Source organism: Solanum lycopersicum, chromosome 5 (genome assembly GCF_036512215.1).
Source record: "Solanum lycopersicum chromosome 5, SLM_r2.1".
Taxonomy (NCBI): domain Eukaryota; kingdom Viridiplantae; phylum Streptophyta; class Magnoliopsida; order Solanales; family Solanaceae; genus Solanum; species Solanum lycopersicum.
In genome coordinates, this window is record NC_090804.1 from 4540585 (window position 1) to 4563256 (window position 22672).

Genomic DNA, 22672 nt, shown 5'->3' on the forward strand with positions numbered 1-22672 from the left:
CTGATATTCGAAATTCACTGATCTGATAAATATATATAATCTATTATTAGAAAAGTCGAACCAAATAAAACCTCTAGTTAAGAGTGACGAGATCACATCCATCGCACCACATCCGATAACAGTCACTTGATTTCTTCGTGACAAATTAAGTATGTATTACGTGATGTACTTTAAACGTTATGAAAAGTTGTAAAACCAAAAAAAAAAAAAAACATAACTGAAATTTTACTAAAGTACAAGAAAGAAATAAAGGGAAGTTAGGTTAGTACCATATTTGTTTTTTTACATTTTATATTATGAAATGTAAAATCACTAATATAAAATGTATTATCACAAGTGGAATGAGCATAGTATAACCATTGGATATTATTTGAATTGTGCTTGTTTAGAATCTTGTACCATTCAAAAATAATAATAATAATAATAATTAAATTCCTTTTTCCCTCTCCTTAAATATTTCAATATTTTCCTTCATTCCAAACACACTTCACTTGCATATTTTTTGCCATTTTCATTGCACTTTTGTTACTCAAAAAAAAAATAAAATGGTGAAATTTTCTAAACAATTTGAAGGACAATTAATTCCTGAATGGAAAGAAGCTTTTGTTGATTATTGGCAATTGAAGAAAGACCTCAAGAAAATTCATCTTCTTAACAACAATGTGAATAACGCGAATAAAGAGAGTTCTTTTACGCGTAACATTTATACCTCTCTTAGAAAATTACATATGTTTGGACCTCAACGTCGCGAACATGAGATCATTCAAGTATACTTGATCACCCTTTATGCTATTTTTTGTTCTATTTCCTAATTTGTTAACTTGTTTTTTAACGTGGATTTTTTTTATCGATTTTAGGTTCATACGAAGATTGGACAAACGTTGAGTAAAGGAGATATGTATGAAACCGAGTTGTTGGAGCAATTTGCTGATACTGAATCTGCTGCTGAGTTTTTCGCGCTTTTAGACTTTCAACTAAACAAAGTGAATCAGTTTTTTCGAACAAAGGAGAAGGAATTTTTCGAAAGAGGGGAGTGTTTGAAGAAGCAAATGGAGATTCTTGTTGAGCTCAAAGATGCATTGATCAAACAGCAATATGATAAAGGAACTTCTTCAGGCCAAAATATCAAAGAGGATGAGTTAATCTCAGCCACCATTTCTTGTGGTAACACAGCTACCCCTGTTTTCACTCTCTTTCGTGCTTTTTTTTTATGTCCGTTCATGTTGTTCAGACTCTTCAAAAATACAGTTGCATGTGTGTCGGATCCTTCCAAAACCATGCATGTTATAGACATCCGACACTGGTGTTGACAACATTTTCTGAGGGTCTGAACAACATCTTTTTTGGTTTGGAACTCACATTGGAGCGTAGACTAATCACTCAGGACTCGAAACTGATACTTCTGGTTAAGGATGGTGGGATATTATTTATCTCATCACAATCCTCGTTTGTTTACATCTTCATAATTGAACATAGGGAGTGAATACTTTTTCTTGAGACTTTTTACTTTGCATTCAAATATACTTAGCATTTTATTCATACTTTCTAAGTTTGTTATATGATTGATTGATTTTATCATATATATAGAGGACATAGAAATCTAGAAATCAATTTCATGATATATATACTATTCCTCCAAGTTGAAGCAAAATCTTTTTAAGCGAATTTATACCACTAGACAGAGTGTGTATCGACTTTTCATTAATAACATAAAATCCTCGGGAGAAGTACAAGGGGCTAGGGCCCCTTTTGCTCCCTTGGTGACTCAAACTCGCAACCTTCGGGTTAGAAGTGAAGGGTGCTTACTATCCGAGCAACTCCATCTCGTCAGGACTTACCTTAACCAATACTAATGATTTTTTTTTGGCAACAGATGAAGAGTCTAACAAAGACAGAACAGAACAAGAACAAGAACAGGACATTGAGAACTCAATAGATCAAGTGATACCAGACTCTCCAAGATCAAGTGAGCTAGGCAATCCAGCTAACATCAATACAGAAGACAATAAATCGAAGAGTTTATCTGAACGCGTGATAAATTCCCAGGGAAAAAGCTTAAAGATTCACATTCCTCTAACGAATCCAACACGAACATTCTCAGCTATAACTTACTTGCTTAGGGATGATATGATCAATCAATCCTCCAAGAAATGTGGTCCTAATGGACGAAAAAAGTTGCACATCAATAGAACAAAGCTAAAACACGCGGAGAAGATGATTAGAGGAGCCTTCATTGAGCTCTACAAGGGACTAGGATACCTCAAAACTTATCGGTATGCTACTGAACTAACTACTCGTTCGATTTACAATTAGTTTTCTTTTTAACTTAACAATTTAACATGTTGAAATCTTTATAGGAACTTAAACATGCTTGCTTTTGTAAAGATCTTGAAGAAATTTGACAAAGTAAGTGTTTGGCTCACCATACTAAAAAACTCTTACTATGTCTTAAGTTAACTTTTTTCCTTTTTTTTAATAGGTTACAAACAAACAAGTCCTTCCTATTTATCTAAGAGTTGTGGAGAGTTCTTACTTCAACAGTTCAGACAAGGTAAATGAAACATTTTTAACATGAAAAATGTAGCAACATGACATTGTTTTGAGTTAAAAGTGTTGTTTGGTACTAAATTCCAAATAGATATCCCATCTTAAGATTATTCTTAGACAGTACTAAGTGGTCATATATTAAAGAGGAGAAATTCTACAAAAGTAATAGCTTTATAGTATTTGATAAGATATTGTTGTCTCACACATCATAACATTTTTTTGTTACATAGGCTTTGAAGTTGGCTGATGATGTTGAGGAGATTTTCATCAAACACTTTGCTGAAGATGATAAAAAAAAGGCTATGAAGTACTTAAAGCCAACTCAGAAAAAAGAATCTCATGCTGTTACATTTTTCATCGGTGAGTTTCGTTGAAAAAGCATATTGTATATTCATATATCGTAAATGATCAATCCCTTAATGAAAATTCTGTATCCGACACGGATGGAAAGGACCTAGAAGGAAACATCCAAGATAATATAACATGAGTGGCTTTTTTTTAAAAAAAAGTTACCACTTCTTTTATTATATAGCCAAATAAAAACAAAGAGTCTATCAAACATAAAAAAGGGCCATGTGATGCAAAAGTAGACTTAAGGGTCCACTTTTTTTTCAGCAGTGGAGGACAATGAAATCCTCATTTTAGGTCATTATCATGTAATTGACCAATATTATGTTCAAACTTTTAAAGAACTTTCTAAGTGTTCAAAAGACAATAGTGTTTAGCTTTTTTCAAAGGTTTGTTGTACCTCTTTGTGTCACGAAAGTCTATGTTGCTCAGACTCTTCAAAAATGTTTGAAGGTGTGTGACGAATCTTCCAATTACACATTTTTGGAGGATCTAACACTGGTGGGACAACATGTTTGGATAGTCCGAGCAACAAAGGCCAAAATGAAACTTGTAACACACGGAACAAGATTTGATATTATATATATTTTCACATTAACAAGATGATGTTGATCTAATTTGAACTACTGAACAGTGACTGATATTGGCTTTTGAAAACAGGTTTATTTGGAGGATGTTTCATAGCACTTTTAGTTGGATATGTGATCATGGCTCATATAACAGGACTGTATAGACCTAAATCTGATACAATCTACATGGAAACTGTCTATCCTGTTCTCAGGCAAGTGTTCGATTATGGTTTAAACGATTCAAATGTTATTTAACTCGTAAAGTCTTTGAAAAAAAAATTCGAAACATCTAATGGAAACTACACTGATGATGATGCAGCATGTTCAGCTTAATGTTCTTGCACTTCTTTCTGTATGGATGCAACATATTTATGTGGCGAAAGACTCGTGTAAACTATAGCTTCATCTTTGAGCTAGCTCAAACTAAGGAACTCAAGTATAGAGATGTGTTCCTTATATGTACTACATCGATGACTGCTGTTATCGGAGTCCTGTTTCTTCATCTAACACTTGTAGCTAAAGGGTATTCCTATAATCAAATTCAAGCAATTCCTGCCCTCCTATTAGTGGTAATTTTCTTACTATTAACCAAAAAAACTGATTTTTTCCGCCTATTTTGGCTCAATATATGTGTTAAGTATAATCACAATTGTTTTTCACAGGTCTTTATTTTGCTGCTGGTGTGCCCATTCAACATCATATACAAATCTAGCCGTTATCGATTCATTTGTGTTATAAGGAACATCATGTTTTCACCTTTGTATAAGGTTGTCATGTTAGACTTCTTCATGGCTGATCAACTTTGTAGCCAGGTTAGCAAGAAACATCACTACATTAAATAGGCATAAATACATCCACGAACGCTCAAATTTGACCTCAACTTACAAGTAAGCACTCCAACACGTAAATTTTGGAGATGTCTAGATGATCATTTTGTTCATCTGACACAGTGTAGACAAGTCGAGGTGCATGTCTAGATATGCATACTCAAAGTTAGAGTGTTTACTTGTCAGCTGAGGCCAAATTTAAATGTCTGTTTAAGTATCATTCTTTCAGTACTATTAACATATCGATAACATTTTCTGATGTTATTTTTCCGTTAACTAAACAGGTTCCAATGCTACGAAACCTTGAATATGTAGCATGCTATTACATAACAGGAAGTTACAAAAATCAAGATTATGGATATTGTATGAGGACAAAATATTATAGAGACCTTGCTTATGCAGTTTCATTCTTGCCATATTACTGGAGAGCTATGCAGGTTTTTTAACAACTTCCCCTTTTCAAGATTTGAACTTTTGAACTGATTTGCATAGAAAAAACTGAAACGAATACGATATATTTGCAGTGTGCACGAAGATGGTTCGATGAAGGACACAAAAGCCACCTAATCAACTTAGGAAAATATGTATCTGCAATGTTGGCTGCTGGTGCAAAAGTTGCATATGAAAAAGAAAAGAATATGGGATGGCTTTGTTTAGTTATAGTCGTGTCAAGTGTTGCAACTGTGTATCAATTATACTGGGATTTTGTTAAAGATTGGGGCTTGCTTCAATGTCATTCCAAGAATCCTTGGTTAAGGAATGAATTGATGCTACGACGAAAATTTATCTACTACTTCTCCATGGTAAAAAAACTACGTTCAGACTTACCTAAAATGTTGTCGTACATGTTACATCCTCAAAAAAAAAAAAATGCGCTACTTTTGGAGGATCAGACGTATACTAGTCGTCGTCGTGTTTTTGAAATGTGTTATGTTGTTGTAGGGATTGAACCTTGTGTTGAGACTAGCATGGTTACAAACAGTACTTCATTACAATTTTGGAACTGTAGACTACAGGGTAACAGGGCTATTTTTAGCAGCCCTTGAAGTTATTAGAAGAGGACATTGGAATTATTACAGGTGATTTACGATATCTCGATTATATTATCAGTGTATATAAGTTAAAATCGCGTATTTTTTTTTCCTAATATGGACATTGTTTTTAATTCTTTATAACAGGTTGGAGAATGAGCATCTAAATAATGCAGGGAAATTTAGAGCTGTTAAGACAGTGCCACTTCCTTTTCATGAAGTAGATGAACAAGATTGAATTATTCCAATTTGCAGCAACAAAAGAAAATGTTATCCTATTGAACAAAATGATAAATTGTCAAATTGTTCTCTATTCCCTTTTTTTCGGGTATTTTGATTGGCCGGTGTAATATGTTCTATTTCTATCTAGGAAATAATCCATACTTGTAAAATATATAAATTCTTCTTATGCGAATGAAAATGACGCTCTATTTTCTGCGTCAAAATTATCTTATCACGCATCATTACACAACAATATAAAAAGCGATAATTTTGTGTTAAAAGGAGAAATTTGTTTGATTTTTCTTTTCAATTCATATGCATAAAAACAAATATATTCAATTTTGTGAAGAGACTGAAGTGAAAAAATCAAAATAAAATCTATTTTTTTCTTTTGAACTCCTTTTCTCAATTCTTGAAAATAAAAATAAAAAAAATAAATAAATAAATAAATATATATATATATATATATAAAGTTGCATATAATTCCAATTAAGCCGCAGCTTGAGCTATTCTCTGTTCTTGATTCTTCTTTCAATGGCTTTCTCCATAACAGGAAACAGCAAAATCTTCCATAATTTTAATTCTTGTAGTTCTTTATCTGTTACTTGCACCAAAACCCATGTGCCCATTTGTTCTCTTCAGTTCCCTTCTTCCTTCAGATCTAATTCATATCGTTTCTGTATTAAATCTACTAGGTGAGCTTCTATGCATCATGTTTTTTTCCTAATTTCATTCTTTTATTTCATGGGGTTTGTCTTTTTGGTTCTTTTTTGATGCCCCAGTTTGTTGTTTGGTGTAAAGATCTTAGCTTTACTGGTTTATCTGTTAAAAAAAACTGAACTTTAATATGTAGAGCTGATGAGAAGTGAAAGTGATAGCTACCTGGTATGTGTTGCTGGTGGGAGGTGGAAGTTATCCGGTTGAATTAGTCGAGGTACGCGATATCCCATGGTTATCAAGAAAGAAAAAAAGAATTTAGTGCAAGAAATGGGTTCAAATTAAGTGGAATGGATATAAAGGATTCATATAGTTGACCTCAAGTAGTTTGAGATAGAGGATTATTACTTTTTTTTTATTTCACCAGTTTGTTGTTTGGTATAAAAATCTTAAACTTTACTAGTTATATCTAAAAAAAAAACTGAACTTTAATATGTAGAGTTCAGTAGTGGAAGTTAGAGTAACCTGGTGCATGTCGTTGGTGGGAGGTGACACTGAAATTAGTTGAGGTGAGCGCAATCTGGCCTGAACACCACGATTATCAAGAAAAAGAAAGAGTTGAGTAGTTGAAGAAACGGGTTCACATTAAGTAGAATGGATATAGAGGATTCATATAGTCAATCTCAACATTGAGATAGCAGTGTATTATCTTTTTTGATTCCCTTGTTTGTTGCTTGGTATGAAAATCTTAACTTAAATAGTTATCCCCCAAAAATTGAACTTTATTATGGAGAGTTGAGTAGTGGAGGAAACGGGTTCACATGAAGTAGAATGGATATAGAGGATTCATATAGCTAAGTCGACTTCAACTAGTTTGAGATTGAGGCATTTTAGTTGATATGGTTGTAGTATGTAGAACACAGTAATGAGTGGAATGGAACAGGTCCTTATGGAATGGAATGGATATAGATGATTTGTATAACCAACCCCGAGTGTAGTAGTAGCAGTAGTAGTATTTGAAGCTTATGGGTTCGGGTTTTAGTCCTTTTGAGTTATTGCATTTCAAAATATTTGTACATATTAAACGAATTTCTTAGAACAAATACTGGGTTTGAACCAAAATTACTGGGTTCTGCCAAATCCGTTTCCTATATTCTACCTCCACCCGTTGCTGCGGTACTATGTTAAAACTAGTTAAGCTGGGTCGTGTGGATGAAACAGATCCAATTGGAGCTAAGTGTGTATGAGGATATGTATAGCTGACCACAACTATATTGTGATTAAGGGGTAGTAGTTTTTTTCATAATAGGTGGAGTGCATGAGAATTGTGTTGGTTAAAACAGTATGTGTATGTTATATTTTTATGTAACAGGTCAAGTACTATTTATGGGAAGAGGAGAGCATCAGAACATTTGTTCCGGCTTCCAGTTATTTCTTGTGTTGTGGAAGATAGTTCTGAAACACAACCAGACGCTGTGAATTCATCTGCTTCAAGTGATTCTTCAAAGGTACTCTTTTGCCGTTCTTTGCATGCATTGTGAACGTGTGCCTAACGATTTTGGATATCTTGACGATCAGCTAGGGGAAGTCGGTGCCACCGTGAGCCTCTAGAGTCTATACACTTAGGTACACCATAGTAGTGGAGCACTAATTAGTTAGATACAAAAACACTTTGATGGGTTTTGAAGTTGAGACATCTTTGCATCTGCATCTCAACAGGTTAAAGCTATCCTTGGTTTATGCACTTGGCAAAAGAGTAGTTTTGTCTCTCTGTTGGCTAGTTTTCTTTAAGCTAAGTTCTCCCTTCCTCCTTTACTAGATCTCTATGGAAAGATTGACTCTTGATGGGTGGTTTTCAGTTATCACCTTGACTCAGTACCTTTTTTTACTTCAGATTTGAAAAGAGTAACTTAACTTCAATTGGAAGTGACATTTACACCCCCTATTTAGCGAAAGAATGAATTAGATGTTCTAATTTGCAGTTACATGGAAAAAGAATTTCTACTTGCCCTTTGGCCACTCAAGTATCATTTTTTTGGGCCAAGAGAATGACTACAAAATCTCATTTAGCTTCATTCTCCTGAGAAAAGAAGCCATAAACAATAATGAATTGCTTATTCTAGTATTCTGCCATAATTCCCTTGTGCTCTCGCAACAGAATATGGAAATATAATAAGAACTCAGACAGTTCATTTTCCTGTCAGATTTCCCTCTTAATCTCTCTTACATCATAGAAGTAATCTTTTTATTAATCACTTCTGTGGAACTTGTACATCTCTATCACCCCCATAGAGCTTCCACAGTTCTCTGAATCACAGTACGAAGTTTTCTTCCCCATTAACTATTTATTTTCATTCATTGAAACACACCAAGTTGGTGTGAAATTTATGTAGTTTTCTTTGTTTCCTTGTCTTGATGAGAATTTCTTTTCTAGAAAAATCAGAATAAGTTCTTTGAATCAATTTCGAATTGGGATTTGTTTAATTCATTCATTTTAAGTAGGCTGCAATGATTTGATCTGAAGATAATTAACGTGTACATTCCAATGTTCAAGTGCTCTATATATGACATATGAAAACCAACTTTTAAATATCCATTTCCTAAATTGTAGGGATAATTTTTACTAAAGGGTAAACATAGTCTAGCTATATTTCAATTGGTAATGAGGGTGAAATATTTTGTATCCATCTGTTTGAGAATTTAACTTTTGAACTCAAAGATGCAGAACATATATGGCCTTTATCCTGAAAGAACCTCATCTCTTTCTTCTCTCTTCACATCGCCAAAATTTTAAATCTAAAATTTTCAAATAAAGCGATATATCTCAGAAGTTGTTTCCATTTATATTCTTTTCTCTTTCTTGTTGTTTCTTCTTTACCTCTTACCATTAGTATTGATGTGTTATTAGTTTTCAATTGTCCTAGTTCAGTTCCCTTTTTGGATTTCCTTTGTTTCTTTTAACATTTTCTTTGTGTATTCTTAATGAGGGGGTACCTTCTTGTAGGAAGCAGTATTTGACATGAAATTACCAAGAAGAAGTCTGTTAGCAACATTTACATGTAATGCTTGTGGTGCTCGTTCTCAAAGACTGATAAACAGATTAGCATATGAAAGAGGGACTGTGTTTATACAGGTACTTAGATTTGAGCATATAGTCATGCTGTTAAGCTTTTGATAATTGCAAGCAAAACTAATTTTCTTACGAGATAGCAAAGTCGAATAATTCTCTCTTAATTATGTATTCACCAAGATATTTTAGGGTAGAAGCGCTAGATGGACGATTTAATCGTTGAAGGTATTAATGGGTAATCTTCTCAGAAGCACTTGTATTATATGGTGCTTTCATTTGTTCTCCTCAATTTGAACTATTTTTCCTAAAAACATTTGGCTGAACACATAAGTTTTCAGGTAGTGGTCACCATATCTGAGCCGTTCATTTGCTGGGGACATATGGGATCTTATATCCCTACCTTAATGCATGAATAATTATGTTTTTTTGCTCCTGCACGTTTGTCCAATAATGGTTTAACCAATCCTTTGGACTGTTGGAACTTTCGTAAGTAGTATGAGGGATTCTAATATCGATTTTCGTTACATGTATGATCAGAGTTTAACAACCCTAGTTCTGGATTCAGATATCTGACATATTGTTTGCATGAATACTAATACCAAACTGAAATCTATAATTAAACATCTTTTGAGTATGTGGTATTTAAGTCAAATAATGGTGTGACATAGCTGTCTTATTTGCCTTTTTTTCCTTTAAAAAAATTTGTTAGTATAGAAATATGTCAACTGAAGATTCTCATTTCAGTGTTCAGGCTGCTCTCAGTATCACAAATTAGTTGACAACCTTGGACTTGTGGTTGAGTACAACTTCAAGGAAGAAATTAGTATGGATCCAGATGCTGATCAAGATTGATTGAAGCTTAAGCTTACCTTTAGGCCCTAGCAAGAGAGTAACAGTATTGACAATGCAATTTTGTAGGTGAAAGAAAATCAATTACATTCAATGTAAAAGTCTGGATGAAAAGAATATCAATGAAATGACAACAATGAAAATCATATTGCACATTATTTTTCCTCTAAACACATAAATAGTCCCCATCTCATTTCAAAAAAATTCTTTCTGGTAATGAAACATATAGCTTTTCATGTCATGTCTGTGGGAATCTCAGATTATGATGGCCAAAAGAATAGTCATCGCCAAACCAGCATTCATCCACATTCCAGATGCGCTTCCTTGCAGTAAAAAGGTTGCTCCATTCTGCATTCAAGCGAGAGAGAGTAAGTGATTTTATCATATTAGAGCTGTTCCTGTCTATGTACTACGTTATTTTCGAAAAATTACAGTTACCAGATGGGGAAAAACGATGGGAACGTTACCAAATTTAGAGTAGGCGATGGCGCTGGTGTCACATCCACAGAATCTTGGACGGTTGGTGGTGCTGGCGGACTTGGCACAGTTGGTGCAGGTGCTGGCGCGTGATGGTGCTTATGCTTGTGCTTCTTTCTTTTGTGCTTGCCATGAGCTGGTGCTGGCGCGGGTGCTAACTCTGGTGCTGCTACTGGTGATATCACAGCAGGTGGAGGAGCGACTGGTGTCGGTGCTGATACTGGTGGCGCCTTAGGTGGAGACACTGGTGGTGTTACAGGTGCTGGTGATGGTGGCGTTTGTGCTGGGGCTATCTGAGGTGGCGGGACTGCTGGTGGAGAAGCAACTGGGGCAGGTGGTGGTAATACTGGTGGTTGTGATGGACTTGAGACAGGTGGAATTGGTGGAGGTTGTGGTGGTGGGGTCGCTGGAGCAGAAACGGGGGCAACTTTAGGCGGAGGTACTATTGGAGGTGGTGCTGAAGTTACTGGTGGCTGTGATGGTGCAACAGGCGTAGTGGAAGGCGGGGGTGTTGCTGCAACAGGTGTCGTAGTAGGTGGAGGTGTCGTGATTGGTGTAGATGGTGATGCAGCTGGTGCTTGTGCATTAGCCATCACAAGCCAAATGCAAAAACTTGAAAGGTAAATCAACTTAGAAGAAGCCATTTTGTGCAGGATTTTGATTGTCAAGAGCTCTCTACTTATATACATCAACAATATTATTTTAACTTCTAAATAAGAAGAAGTGTTTGGTAGAAATGTTTTTTAGGGGAAACTTAGTTTTATGTGAATGCTACAGCATGTCTAATCATTTGTCAAAATTGGCACCAAAATTTTGTGCTTAATTGTTTTTATGTTTCTTCATCACAAGATTTATAATCCATATGAAAATATGATATTGGTCATATATTGCTATCAACTACCATCTCAAGCATCAAAGGACCATTGTATGTCATTTTTTTAAGTTAGCCTATTATTTTCAATCTCTACATTGTTATAAATGATCCAATTTATGTAGTAAATAAACTTTGATGCACCAAATTTATGTAGTAAATAGACTTGGAATCTTCTCATAGTTCATTTAAGTGAACAACAATAACATATCCAACGTAATTCTACAGGTGATTTAGGGGAAGAGTGGAGCGTACACAGACCTTTATCTCTACCTCATAGAGAGATAGAGGGGTTGTTTTCAGGTTCATTCTAGTGAGATCTACTTCATTGCAAAGAAACACAAAATATGTAGTTCGATTAATTGACTATTTGAACTTTCACCTTGTAGATTAGGTTTCGATTTCCCACCTCGTAATCTTACTCGTAAAAAATAAACAAAAAAATACAGTACAAGAAGTTAAGTAGAGGTTTTCCTCCTTTTTTTTAGCAAGATTTGTTCTTCCAGGAAAAGCAAAGCTAAGTATGATTATACCAAATGTCATAATGGTGATCAATTTTGTATTTTTTTTGTGGGGGAAATGATCTCTGTCATGTTTATTACTTGGCAATGCAGCAAAGGCAAAGTGGTTACATATTTAAATAATGTTAAATTTAACTAAGTTATTGTTAATTATTATTAATCTGTGGTGTTAATACACATGGCAAATTGAAACTAATTAAACAAATGAAAACACAATTTTATTATTATTATTTTCTTGGTACTAGAGTTAAGGTCAACAAATACCAGCAAACTTTCTTGATTTTGATTTGACACATGAGCTATGCCTTGGTACAAAGTCCCAATCCAAAAAAAAAAAAAGAGAAAATCTACCAAACAGATTGCTGTCTTTCTTTCATGTCATTCAACTATAAATGTGGCAATAACCAAACTATTAACCTAACTCTTTCAATGAACCTTTTTCAAATTATCACAAAGGATTTGAAATTAATCAATAAAAATAAGCCATAACACTTTCATTTAATCATTTATTAGTAACTTGGTATGTGAGAAAGATATCTATTTCACTTTCCTTTTCCAAACTGCTTTTGAGATTACCAGGATTTATCGAAAATAACCTCTCGAATCATTTGCTAAAAGCTGACATGTGAAAATAAGTCAGTATAATGCAGCAAGCAGTACAAAGTTGGTTGTAACTGACTCTTTCCTTGAAAATAACAATAACTTTGTTGATTAATTCAGATGTTTAAAGAGCATAAGTTGTTGACAAGACCATGAACCTGAAAACCGCGAAATAGAGTGTAGAAAGAGGGTTTTATCAATACAATTGTGGAGTAAGAAACAAAAAATCACAGGCAGAACATGATATGAAACGCGTCGTGAATCTTGCTGAGAAATTTCGGATGGTGGTGTCTTGAAATGGGAAGGCATGAAGGTGGTTGTGGAGAATCAGACTCCTTTTCCTTTTCCTTCTTCTTCCTTCTTAGTTGAAAGAACTGCTGCATAGCATCTGCACAGTCTGATGCCAGCACTCCACGTCGAATGGTTATGTTTGGGTGGAAAGGATGAACTGGAGCAGGAGGTTTGTTTGTTGGTTCCAAGCTCTTTTCTCCATCTCCATCAGGGAAAAGCCTGAAACATTAGGAATAACAAACCTTTTATCTTAAAAAACAAAAGAAGTTCTTGTGGAACTGTGTATGCAGGAGTTTTCGTAAGCAATGTCAATATTTGAAGAAATGAACAAATGAAAAAACTACTACAGTGACAAGCAGTGACATTCTTTATATTTGTATCCACTATTTTAGTTTTAATAAAATTAACGAAAGTGATGTCATGTGACATCACTCGAGGCAAGGTGTATCCGCCCCAGGTGAGCTCTATGTATGACTAATAACGTACATATCGAGCAAAGGTAGCAAGATAGGAGATCCAACTTGTGATCACATAGAGATAGATATCAACGTTTTTAACCTTGATTCACGCAAGGTAAGCAGCAGAAGAATAAGAAATAAGTAACAATGAACGATGAAAACATACAGAAGCGGAATCACAATAAGTACTCATGTTAAGGGTCAGAGCACTTTTGTATCTAGAAGAAGATAAATTTAGCAGCTACAAGAGTGATACTTTGGCTCACGATTTGGAACAAAACAATAAATTGGATCAGGTGTCATGGACAGGTAGGCAAAAAAGACAATCATGAAGCACAAATTTCAAGCAGCGTGAATCAGACGGAGAGGTGTTAGTCTTCACTCTTCAGCAAGCTATGGAACTTGAGAATAAGGTAAAAAAGAAAACAAATGGAGTAGTAAGAAGTGTGGATCTGTTTTTGGACAATGACAGAATAACTAGATTTTAAGATTTGCTTCAACTAGGCACACCACGTTGTTGAGACCAAATTATCTGTACATTCTCATCTACAGCATACATTCAGAATCTGTTATTTATCCTTTGTATTGAACAGAAACCTACATAACTCATGAATCAAAAGATTCAGCAACAATGATTAAGATGAACGAGAAAGCATCACTATAATACATGTGGATCAGTTCTTAAGTTCACCAACAGAGCCCTTCGAAAGGACACAATATAACTAGCAGACCCATGTGCTCCAGAAATAGCCCGTTCGAATTAGCTGATCGTAAATTCAATGTTGTAATGATTCCGAAAAGCTGTAAAATGGCTAAAGTACTGTAGATGCTAGACCATGAAACTAGAAAACTGTTACAGCATGTGACAGCATAGGAAACAGTAAATATTCACTATATCTAAAGCAAACTATGGTCCTTCCATAAAATAAAGGCAAAAAAGGTGCTGTTTGACTAATATATCATGTGAAATCCTAAGCTTAAGAAATATGAATATCCTAGACTTGTAATTTGAGAAAGTTCAAAAAAGTCAACACTTGCAACAAGAGACTTCTCGTAGGATATTATCTCAAGTACGCATCCGTTCTCTGAAAAATCCGACCTTTCTAACTTCGGTGGGTCTAATAAGATTTTTTTTACTGTTGTGAATTTCAAAGGAAAAGGCTCCTATGTGTACTGCTAGTTTCAAACAGGAATCAATTTCAAAGGTTTTTCTGTTAAAACCTACCAGAGTATATGATAAATCACTTACTGGTGAGTGTTTAAGCTATCAAGTGAACAAATATGTATCTTTCTTACCTGATCCAGCTGCCATCAGCCCCTAGGAGCTTATTTGGAGCTCCCCATACAACAGTATCAACTCTAGCTTGAAGTATTGCTCCAGCACACATAGGACATGGCTCAAGTGTTACATAAAGTGTGGTATCCTGTAGGAAAAAATGAATCGGAAGTTATACAAAAGAAGAGATCCACAACCTTCCTGGAATAGCATTAATTTATTGATCAAAGAAAAGTTTGATGTTCGGGAAAGAATATCCAACTATAGCACATTTTCACCGTTTCTGATTTACTGCATTTACCAGAGACATGTTCGTACACAGGTGTCAATTAAATCATGTACCGCATCAAAACACGACAAAGCCAAAGCATGCAAAGAAGAAAAGACAAGAGAGTATTATGGTAACCGTAAGTTGAAATCTACTTGTCATATTCAACACATATTCCCCACGTACATCACATTTAACAAAGCATTATTAATTATTGAATATCTGGCTATTATAATTATGTTCCCACCTTGCCAATGCTAGTTTCTTCGAGAAAAAGAAACAGAGTAAAGAAGCGTTTGATCTATAGCATACATGAGAAAGAACGTGGTGTTAAGGATAGTAGAGGTTGCTTGCGAATTAGGTAATTGGCTACTAAATAATAGCTGAAAGCATTCATCTATTTTTCATTTCACAAACGAGTACAGAACATTTTGGTAGTGCTTCTTCCTATTTTACTACCTATAACAGTACATGTTATGTGACAAATGATATTCCATATAATAGAATCACCCCATGCTGTATAAAATTCAGTGTGCTAGTGTCTCAAGTACAGTAACCATAAAAGTACAAGGGACTACCGAAAGTCTCCATGTCCGAAGTGTGCTTGAAGCCTCACGTATGCACAGCATTTCTGCATGGGCAGTAGAGTCACGCAGTTCTTCTACACTGAAACATGCATCTTTATTTGTAAACCAAAGTCTAAGGAGGAGGAAAAAAAGAAATAGGAAAAGCATGAGCTACCATGACTTACAGGTTGTATCCACGAGCAACTATTCTTCCATCATGAACCAGCACAGCCCCAACAGGTACTTCCCAATTGTCAGCAGCCTTTTTGGCTTCCATTAGTGCTTCCCTCATAAACATTTCATCAATTTTCCGCTGATCGCTTTCAAGCTTGAATGCGTCTTCCCACTCATCAAACCTGTCTTTTTCAAATTGATGGGACCTCTGAAACTTTCCGTGTCTCATTTCAGCATCTTTAACCTTAGACCCTGATACCTCACCAGAGACTGGGGAAATTGCTTGCCCTTTACTACTGCTGGATGGAACAGCTTGTCCAATTTCTGCTATTTCTTCTATAACAGGTGATGTTCTCACCGGAGTTGAAGAAATCGGAAGCCCCCCTTCTGGGACAATTGCACCATAGATACCTTGAAAGTTTTTACCAGTAGTGTCTTCAGCAGAAGGCAGTTGAATAGTTTTAGATGGTGAGCTGCTCTGTAAAACAATTGGTGAATATGATGTGTACTTCATATGTGCCCTTGAGCTGGATGCTTCGCCAGAACTATGAGAGCGAACAATTTTCTGCTGTTGCCAGTCCAAAGATGCAGATTCTTGGTTCGGCCTTCTGATTTTTTTTGCATTCTCACTATTATTATCCTCTGCACCAGAAAACCATGTTTCGCTACTTGTGGATTGATTAGATGAGCTCCTTCGACTAGATTTAGAGGTCAAAGTATGGCGATCAGAACGAGACCATCGCAAATGAACAATATCTCCAATAATATTCCACAAGGACCTACCACTTCTCTTGACAATAGCTGTATTGTCTTTGTCTGCATCCTCTGCTACTTGTATCTCAGGAGACTCCTGGACAGAGGGCTCAGTTACATCCCACATTTCATCTGAAGGTCCCTTAGCCCTTGAAACCAAAGAAGATTGCCGTGATTCATCCTCATTTGATTGGGAATCACCACAAACACGTTGTCCAACAACTTTTTGAGTATGTTGCTCTCCCTCATTACTTAACTTTGTCTCAGAGGTCTTAATCTCCTTCAGAATCTCAGTGTTTGAAATCTCATGCCTGACCTTCTCTACAAATTCGCCAACATAATGTGTTGAGGATTTCTGCAATCGATCAGCTGAACCAAGTGCATCTTCATGGGATGTGAAATTTGAAGACGAACCATGAACCTCATCCCTTCTGGCTTCACCATGTGTTATGTGCTGAGGTTGTGGAGGCCTATCTGAGGTAAGTTCGTGCTGTAGTGAAAAACCTCTTTGAATGCCTGAATCAGAAACTGCTTGAGTTGAAAACCCAGTCTTTGACTCCATAATTGATGAGTGTCCTGATAATACTTGGGAAGATGCTTTCGCCTCTCTTTTGTTTGCCTGTGCTACTTCAACACTGATGGTGTCACTAGAATGAGTAGTTGACGTACTCAACGCACCTAGTAGAGTTTTTTCCTCGTGTGATTCCATCACTGCTTTTGTGTTTCTTGTGTCACTTATTCTGGCTTGGGAGGAGTGCTCTTTGAATTCTACTGATGACTTGTTGAGAAGGTTTGTATAATCTACTTGATTTTTCATCCTTGTCTCTGATTTCCTATGTGAAACATGATTTTTTTTTTCATCAGCTTTAGTTAGTCGTTCAGCTTTTTCTCTCGACTCAACTAACTCAGTGATCTGACTAGATTGGTGGTGCTCATTTAAGACCCTCTTCCTGAGTTCAGTATCAGAGACTCCCTGAATTGCTGACTCCATCTTAATGTCATGTTTCTGGATATTAGACTCTTGATTGAACCTACGAGATCTTCTCCTATATTCATCTTCCCTTATGATGCTCTCGATTTTTTTACTATATTCTTCTCTAGCTTGCTGAATTTGAATCAAAGCCTCGTTGGAGTTTTCTTCCGTTTCATGATAAGATTTTCTTGTGCTATAATCAGTTTTAGATTTAAGGCCATGACTCTCAGATGTATCAACAAATTGTTTATACTTCATATTCGTATTAGATTGTCCTGCTTGCTCATGTTGTCCAGTTGTTTTTCCCTCAAACTTTGTAATCGAGGCTGATTCTTGTTTTATGTCATCATATTTTGTGGAGGAACCAGCAACCTGTTCAGAACTACTTCCATGAATCTGAGATATCCTTGAATTCCTCTGCATTGCATCGTTTCTTGATGCAATCTCCTCAACTGATATGTCGGTAAGCCTCTTCTCCGATTTCTTTCTCCAGTCACCAGTTGCACTATACAATCCCACTGCAGAATCATTCTTCCGTGAAACAACCCCTTGTTTAGCAGTGTAATTCCGATCTCTTTCCTCCACTGAAACACCTTCACTCCTCAAATCTCTTCCATGTTTCCTTGACAATTCTTCTTCAAAATGTTCATCCTCAATCTGCAGTTCACTGTCAAAATCAAGGTCACCTGTTGAAGAAGCAGAATAGTATGAAGAACAGCTAGAACCATTTTTCCTCAGTCTCTGCCTGTGGTCCTCCCTTCTTGAAAAACTCTCTCTCCCTTCTTCTCTTGCTCTTTCATTGTCATTCGTCCACAACAAGGAAGCTCTTTCTTCCTCAGTGCGCCTTGTTGCTCGGTTCTCCCTCCTAACCAATGCTTCCCTCTCTTCTTTTCTTGCTCGATCTCTATGACTCTCCCTCAACAAGGAAGCTTTTTCTTCCTCTGTATGTCTTGTTCCTCGATTCTCTCTCCTAACCAATGCTTCCCTCTCTTCTTCTCTTGTCCGAGCTCTCTGATTCTCCCTCAATAAAGAAGCTCTTTCATCCTCTTTATGATTTGTCCTTCGCCTCTCTCTCCTTAACAATGACGACCTCTCTTCTTCCCTTCTCTTCTCCTCCTTCCTCGAAAGAATCACTTCATATTCATATTTATACTTCGACATACTCCCTATAGCACCCGATTCGTCCCTCTTCTTCTTACCAACATAATTACTCACACCCCCATTTTTCCTTTTCTCCGTGTCTATCCTCTTAGACGACCTTCCATTCCTCTCTCTCACACCAAACACCTCCTCATCCACATCCTCAGTCAACAAGCTAAGCATAACCTCAGCCTCATCAAACTCCGAAATGCCACCGCCACTTCCCTCACTCCCTTCCTCAAAAACCAAACACCTATATCTCCCCTTCCCCCATTTCCCCCCTCTTCTACTAACACCACCATTTCCTTTCAAAGAAGAAACGTTCTCATAACTACACTCCCTATCAACATCATAAACTGGAAATCTTGAATAATATCTATCTAAACCACCCAAGATCAGTTTTTTACATTGAATTAGAGTAGATTGTCTCAACCCATATAAGGAATTAGGGCAACTAGGCACTCTGTACAACATAGAAGCATTTGAAGAACAAGAACAACATGATGGTGATGATAATAAGGAAGAATAAGCTAATGGGTATCTACCAAATCTATTATTAGAGCAATAAGAATTATCATAATATGAAAATGAAGATGACCCTTTACACTTTAGTGTAAGAGTTGAACTTACACAAGTGTTATACATGGCTAAAGAGGATTAAAGATTGTACCTTTAATGGCAAAAATCTCTTCTTTTTTCAAGATTCTGTAGAATTATTAGGAGAAAATCCAAGTCGGAACAGTGTTGGATCAGATTGGAGAAGAGAGAGATGAGAAATTTTTGTTACCAGAAAAAAAAAATTACAAAGTTTTTTCTCTGTGGGTGGGGGGTGGGGGGTGGGGGCATAAGTTAATAGTAATTTTCGCATCGTAGTGATATATGACTCGATATATTTATTTTATATGGAAAATGTGTTATATCATAGTATTTTAAAGAATTATGAAAAAAGTAATTTGATGTACTAAGTTGTCGTTATATACGGATTGAAGAAGGATTGGAGTCGTAAGGGGCTATTATATGTAATGATGCTTTACAGAGGTTGTTTTCTTAGTTTGAAATTGTTGTGACTTGTGGTAATATGGTGTAATAATATTGCGAGTTAGGTAAAGATTTCCCTTCAAAGTATTATAGTATGTATAGAACTATGTCACCATCAAATATGACGTAACAATTCAAAAGTAACACGATACATGGATAATTAAATGACTAAAGGGGTTCATAATTATGGTAAATTTATGAATGTATTCACACGTAAAAGGTGATTTTCAATTTCATGTCTTTAAAAAGTAGCCAAATTCATCGAGTTTCAAATTTCACCTTGTAAAACTCAGGATGCTATCTTTGAGTTTTACTTATAAAATTTAAAACTCAATATAAATTTATACGTTAGAAATCTAAAACCCCGTGACAATGACTATTTCTCAGTTATAAAGGGTGAAAGATGTTATTTTTTAAAATTTTACCTCTTAAACTTCCTGTGTAGTGTGTAACCAAAATAAATGGGCTGTTATTAAAGTTTGACCCAATAAATTGGGCTTCTGTTCGATGGGCTCTGGGCCCATTTTTCAGGTTTGTGGTTTCATTTTTATTGACCCAAGATATTTGAAACGGTAACACTTAAATATACAAGTTATTTTACTAAAAATTACCGTGTCACACAAAAAGACATGACATATAAAAAATAGAGAAACTTTCACATATAGCAAATAAAAAATTCATATTTGTATGCTATAGCAAAGTTTGCATAATTGCGCTCTATAAGAAACATAGAAATTGTATAATTCGCTATACATATACAGTTGAAGCAAATTGTATTAAACGAAGTGTATAAAACAAGAAACAGAAAGACACTTGGGCAAAGAACTGTATAAAAATGAAGTTTAGAACGATTATATACAATTTGAATTTGTGTAAAATGAGAAAGAGAGAAAGACAAAAGAGACTTGACAAGGAATATACAATTGAATCAAATTGTATAAAATGAGAAAGAGAGAAAGGCAAAAGAAACTGGGCAGGGGAGTATTTTTATTGTATAATGATAAGTGTATAGGACGAAAATATAGGTACTTGCATGTGTATATACAATTTTCTCACACATTATACAAACAGAAACGCAATTTATACATTTCACTTCTGTTTGTATAAGTGAGAAAGGCGAGGGTGGCGAGCGAAAATTTGGGAGAGTGGATAGCGAAATCTGAAAGAAAGGAAAGAGGGAAACAAAAATATATGTATTTATACAATTTTCTCTGTTTTATACAATTAGAAACAATTTTTATACACTTGTGTTTGTATAAAAAGTGAGAAAGCGAGCGAGATATTTGGGAGAGAGGCGCCTAACAATTTTTTACAAACATTTGTTATGGAGCACAATTAAATCAAACTCTAGCTACTTCATTTATTTTAGGTTATTAATTTGCTACTATATGCAAATTTTCGTAAAATATAAAACCTTTAACTCTAAAGTATGTGAATCTGAGCAACAACACTATTTTATAAGAATCTTTTTAACAAGTTTCTAAAGATTCAAATTCCTCTACCTAATAAAATTTAAATATATGATATACTACTTTAGCCACCACTATTTCATTATGGAATATACACAATATACTAATACTTAAACCTTTAAGCCCATATTTAGTCAACGACATTAACATACACCTTAGTTTTAGTTTGTTAAAAAGAAAATTATGATTACGTAAATAGCAGTTTAATGTACGAAGTATCTCGTATTTATTTATTAAATGACAGTCATTTCGTGTTCAACTAGGATCAAAATAAGTTGTTCTTCGAGAATTGTGATATAGACAATTTACCTTAATGCAAGTATTAATGACGGATTTCATAGCTCGAACATGTATCCTATAGATCAAACAGAGATAATTTTACAGTAATGCTGATCAGAGGCTCCCCTTTGTGTGTCATGTCACAAGTTCTTTTAAAATATCTCAATTACTTTCACTTTTTTTTAAAAAAAGTTGGATGACACAATCACATTTTATGATTTTTATGTGATAAAAAAGTAAGAATTTCTATTAAAAAGTATATGCTTTTCATATTCTTTTTCAATATTAGTGTCCCTATTTCTCACTAGGATAAACGTTATGTTGAATTATGGACTTTTAAGTTTTCGTCCAATCTTGTTATAACTTCTAGCCATCCTTTGTAAAATTATTGAGATTCTCTGCTTTTTTAATCATAAATTTTAATTCAATTTTGAAAATAAACAAAATTTTATTTTTTATATTTTCAATAGATCTATTCCGCGATTCAGTTAATCAAATTATTTAGATTTGAATATTGAATGATTAAATTGGAGCAAAAAAAAAACTACCTAAATTTTTGCTAAATTATTTTTAATTTAAAATATAATATTCAACTTTTAACAATTTATTATGGTTGACTTTTCTTTTGACACAATAATTTATAACTTCAATTCTAGACTTCCATTTTGAAAATTCAAACATGACCATGTGAACTCAAATCAAATACTTGTCTAATGAAGACAACAACTTGAAATTTCAAAATTAGTACTAAATTGAGTTGAAAAGAAGCAAGTCAATGTACAATTTCACATATAACACGTAATTTTGATTAGTATGCAATAATTCACCTAATGAGACAACCATATATATATATATATATATACATGAGTCCGACAGAATTTAATAATTTTAATTTAAATCATATATTTATACTAAGAATTTATTATATATAAAAATAATCGCTTGTGTTGAAATTTAATAGCTCAAATTTCTTCTTCTTTTACTTTTTATTTTTATTTTTTTAAAAAAAGATAAAATTAGTATACGATAATATCATAATAAGATGAAATTTCATATTAACTTTGCATGAGAAGAATTAACTAGACCAAGTCAAACTTGAAACTTGAGCAAAGAAACATTCAAATTAAAGTACATTTTATTTTCTAACAAAATTTAAACTAACTGAAAATGAAAGGAATAAAATAAATACTTTAATATTTTGATCAACAGTCAATTCACCAAAAAAAATTAAAATAAATATAAGAGTATGAGTTCTAGACCTTATGAGACGTATATCTAACCAACAAATAATTTGTAAAAATATACCTTAATTAGAACTTGCCAAAAAAATAAGATTATATATAAGGGTAATGAATATTTCAAAGTCTACATACGTAGGGTGAATTTACATTTTTAAGT

General features: G+C 34.6%; 4 protein-coding genes across 4 annotated transcripts; 2 read left to right on the top strand and 2 right to left on the bottom strand.

Annotated features, from left to right (window-relative positions):
- Positions 1-383: 383 nt before the first annotated feature.
- Positions 384-5776, top strand: PHO1-3 (phosphate transporter PHO1-3). Its single transcript, XM_004238931.4, has 13 exons — positions 384-767; positions 858-1164; positions 1874-2273; positions 2358-2406; positions 2480-2551; positions 2778-2907; positions 3556-3676; positions 3784-4033; positions 4127-4276; positions 4576-4728; positions 4816-5094; positions 5234-5370; positions 5470-5776. The coding sequence occupies exons 1-13, from the start codon at positions 546-548 to the stop codon at positions 5558-5560; spliced, it is 2361 nt and encodes a 786-aa protein (XP_004238979.1). The 5' UTR covers positions 384-545; the 3' UTR covers positions 5561-5776.
- A 245-nt stretch (positions 5777-6021) lies between these two features.
- LOC101245544 (uncharacterized) lies at positions 6022-11494 on the top strand. Its single transcript, XM_004238933.5, has 4 exons — positions 6022-6239; positions 7574-7709; positions 9206-9334; positions 10016-11494. The coding sequence occupies exons 1-4, from the start codon at positions 6079-6081 to the stop codon at positions 10121-10123; spliced, it is 534 nt and encodes a 177-aa protein (XP_004238981.1). The 5' UTR covers positions 6022-6078; the 3' UTR covers positions 10124-11494.
- On the bottom strand, positions 10182-11392 carry LOC101245253 (lysine-rich arabinogalactan protein 19). Its single transcript, XM_004238932.5, has 2 exons — positions 10588-11392; positions 10182-10468 (listed from the first exon to the last, which is right to left on the bottom strand). Exons 1-2 carry the CDS (start codon positions 11284-11286, stop codon positions 10376-10378), a joined length of 792 nt encoding a protein of 263 aa, XP_004238980.1. The 5' UTR covers positions 11287-11392; the 3' UTR covers positions 10182-10375.
- A 1159-nt stretch (positions 11495-12653) lies between the features above and the next one.
- LOC101249267 (tRNA(adenine(34)) deaminase, chloroplastic) lies at positions 12654-19314 on the bottom strand. Its single transcript, XM_010322488.4, has 4 exons — positions 15634-19314; positions 15461-15548; positions 14635-14762; positions 12654-13099 (listed from the first exon to the last, which is right to left on the bottom strand). The coding sequence occupies exons 1-4, from the start codon at positions 19131-19133 to the stop codon at positions 12817-12819; spliced, it is 3999 nt and encodes a 1332-aa protein (XP_010320790.4). The 5' UTR covers positions 19134-19314; the 3' UTR covers positions 12654-12816.
- Between the last annotated feature and the right edge of the window lie 3358 nt (positions 19315-22672).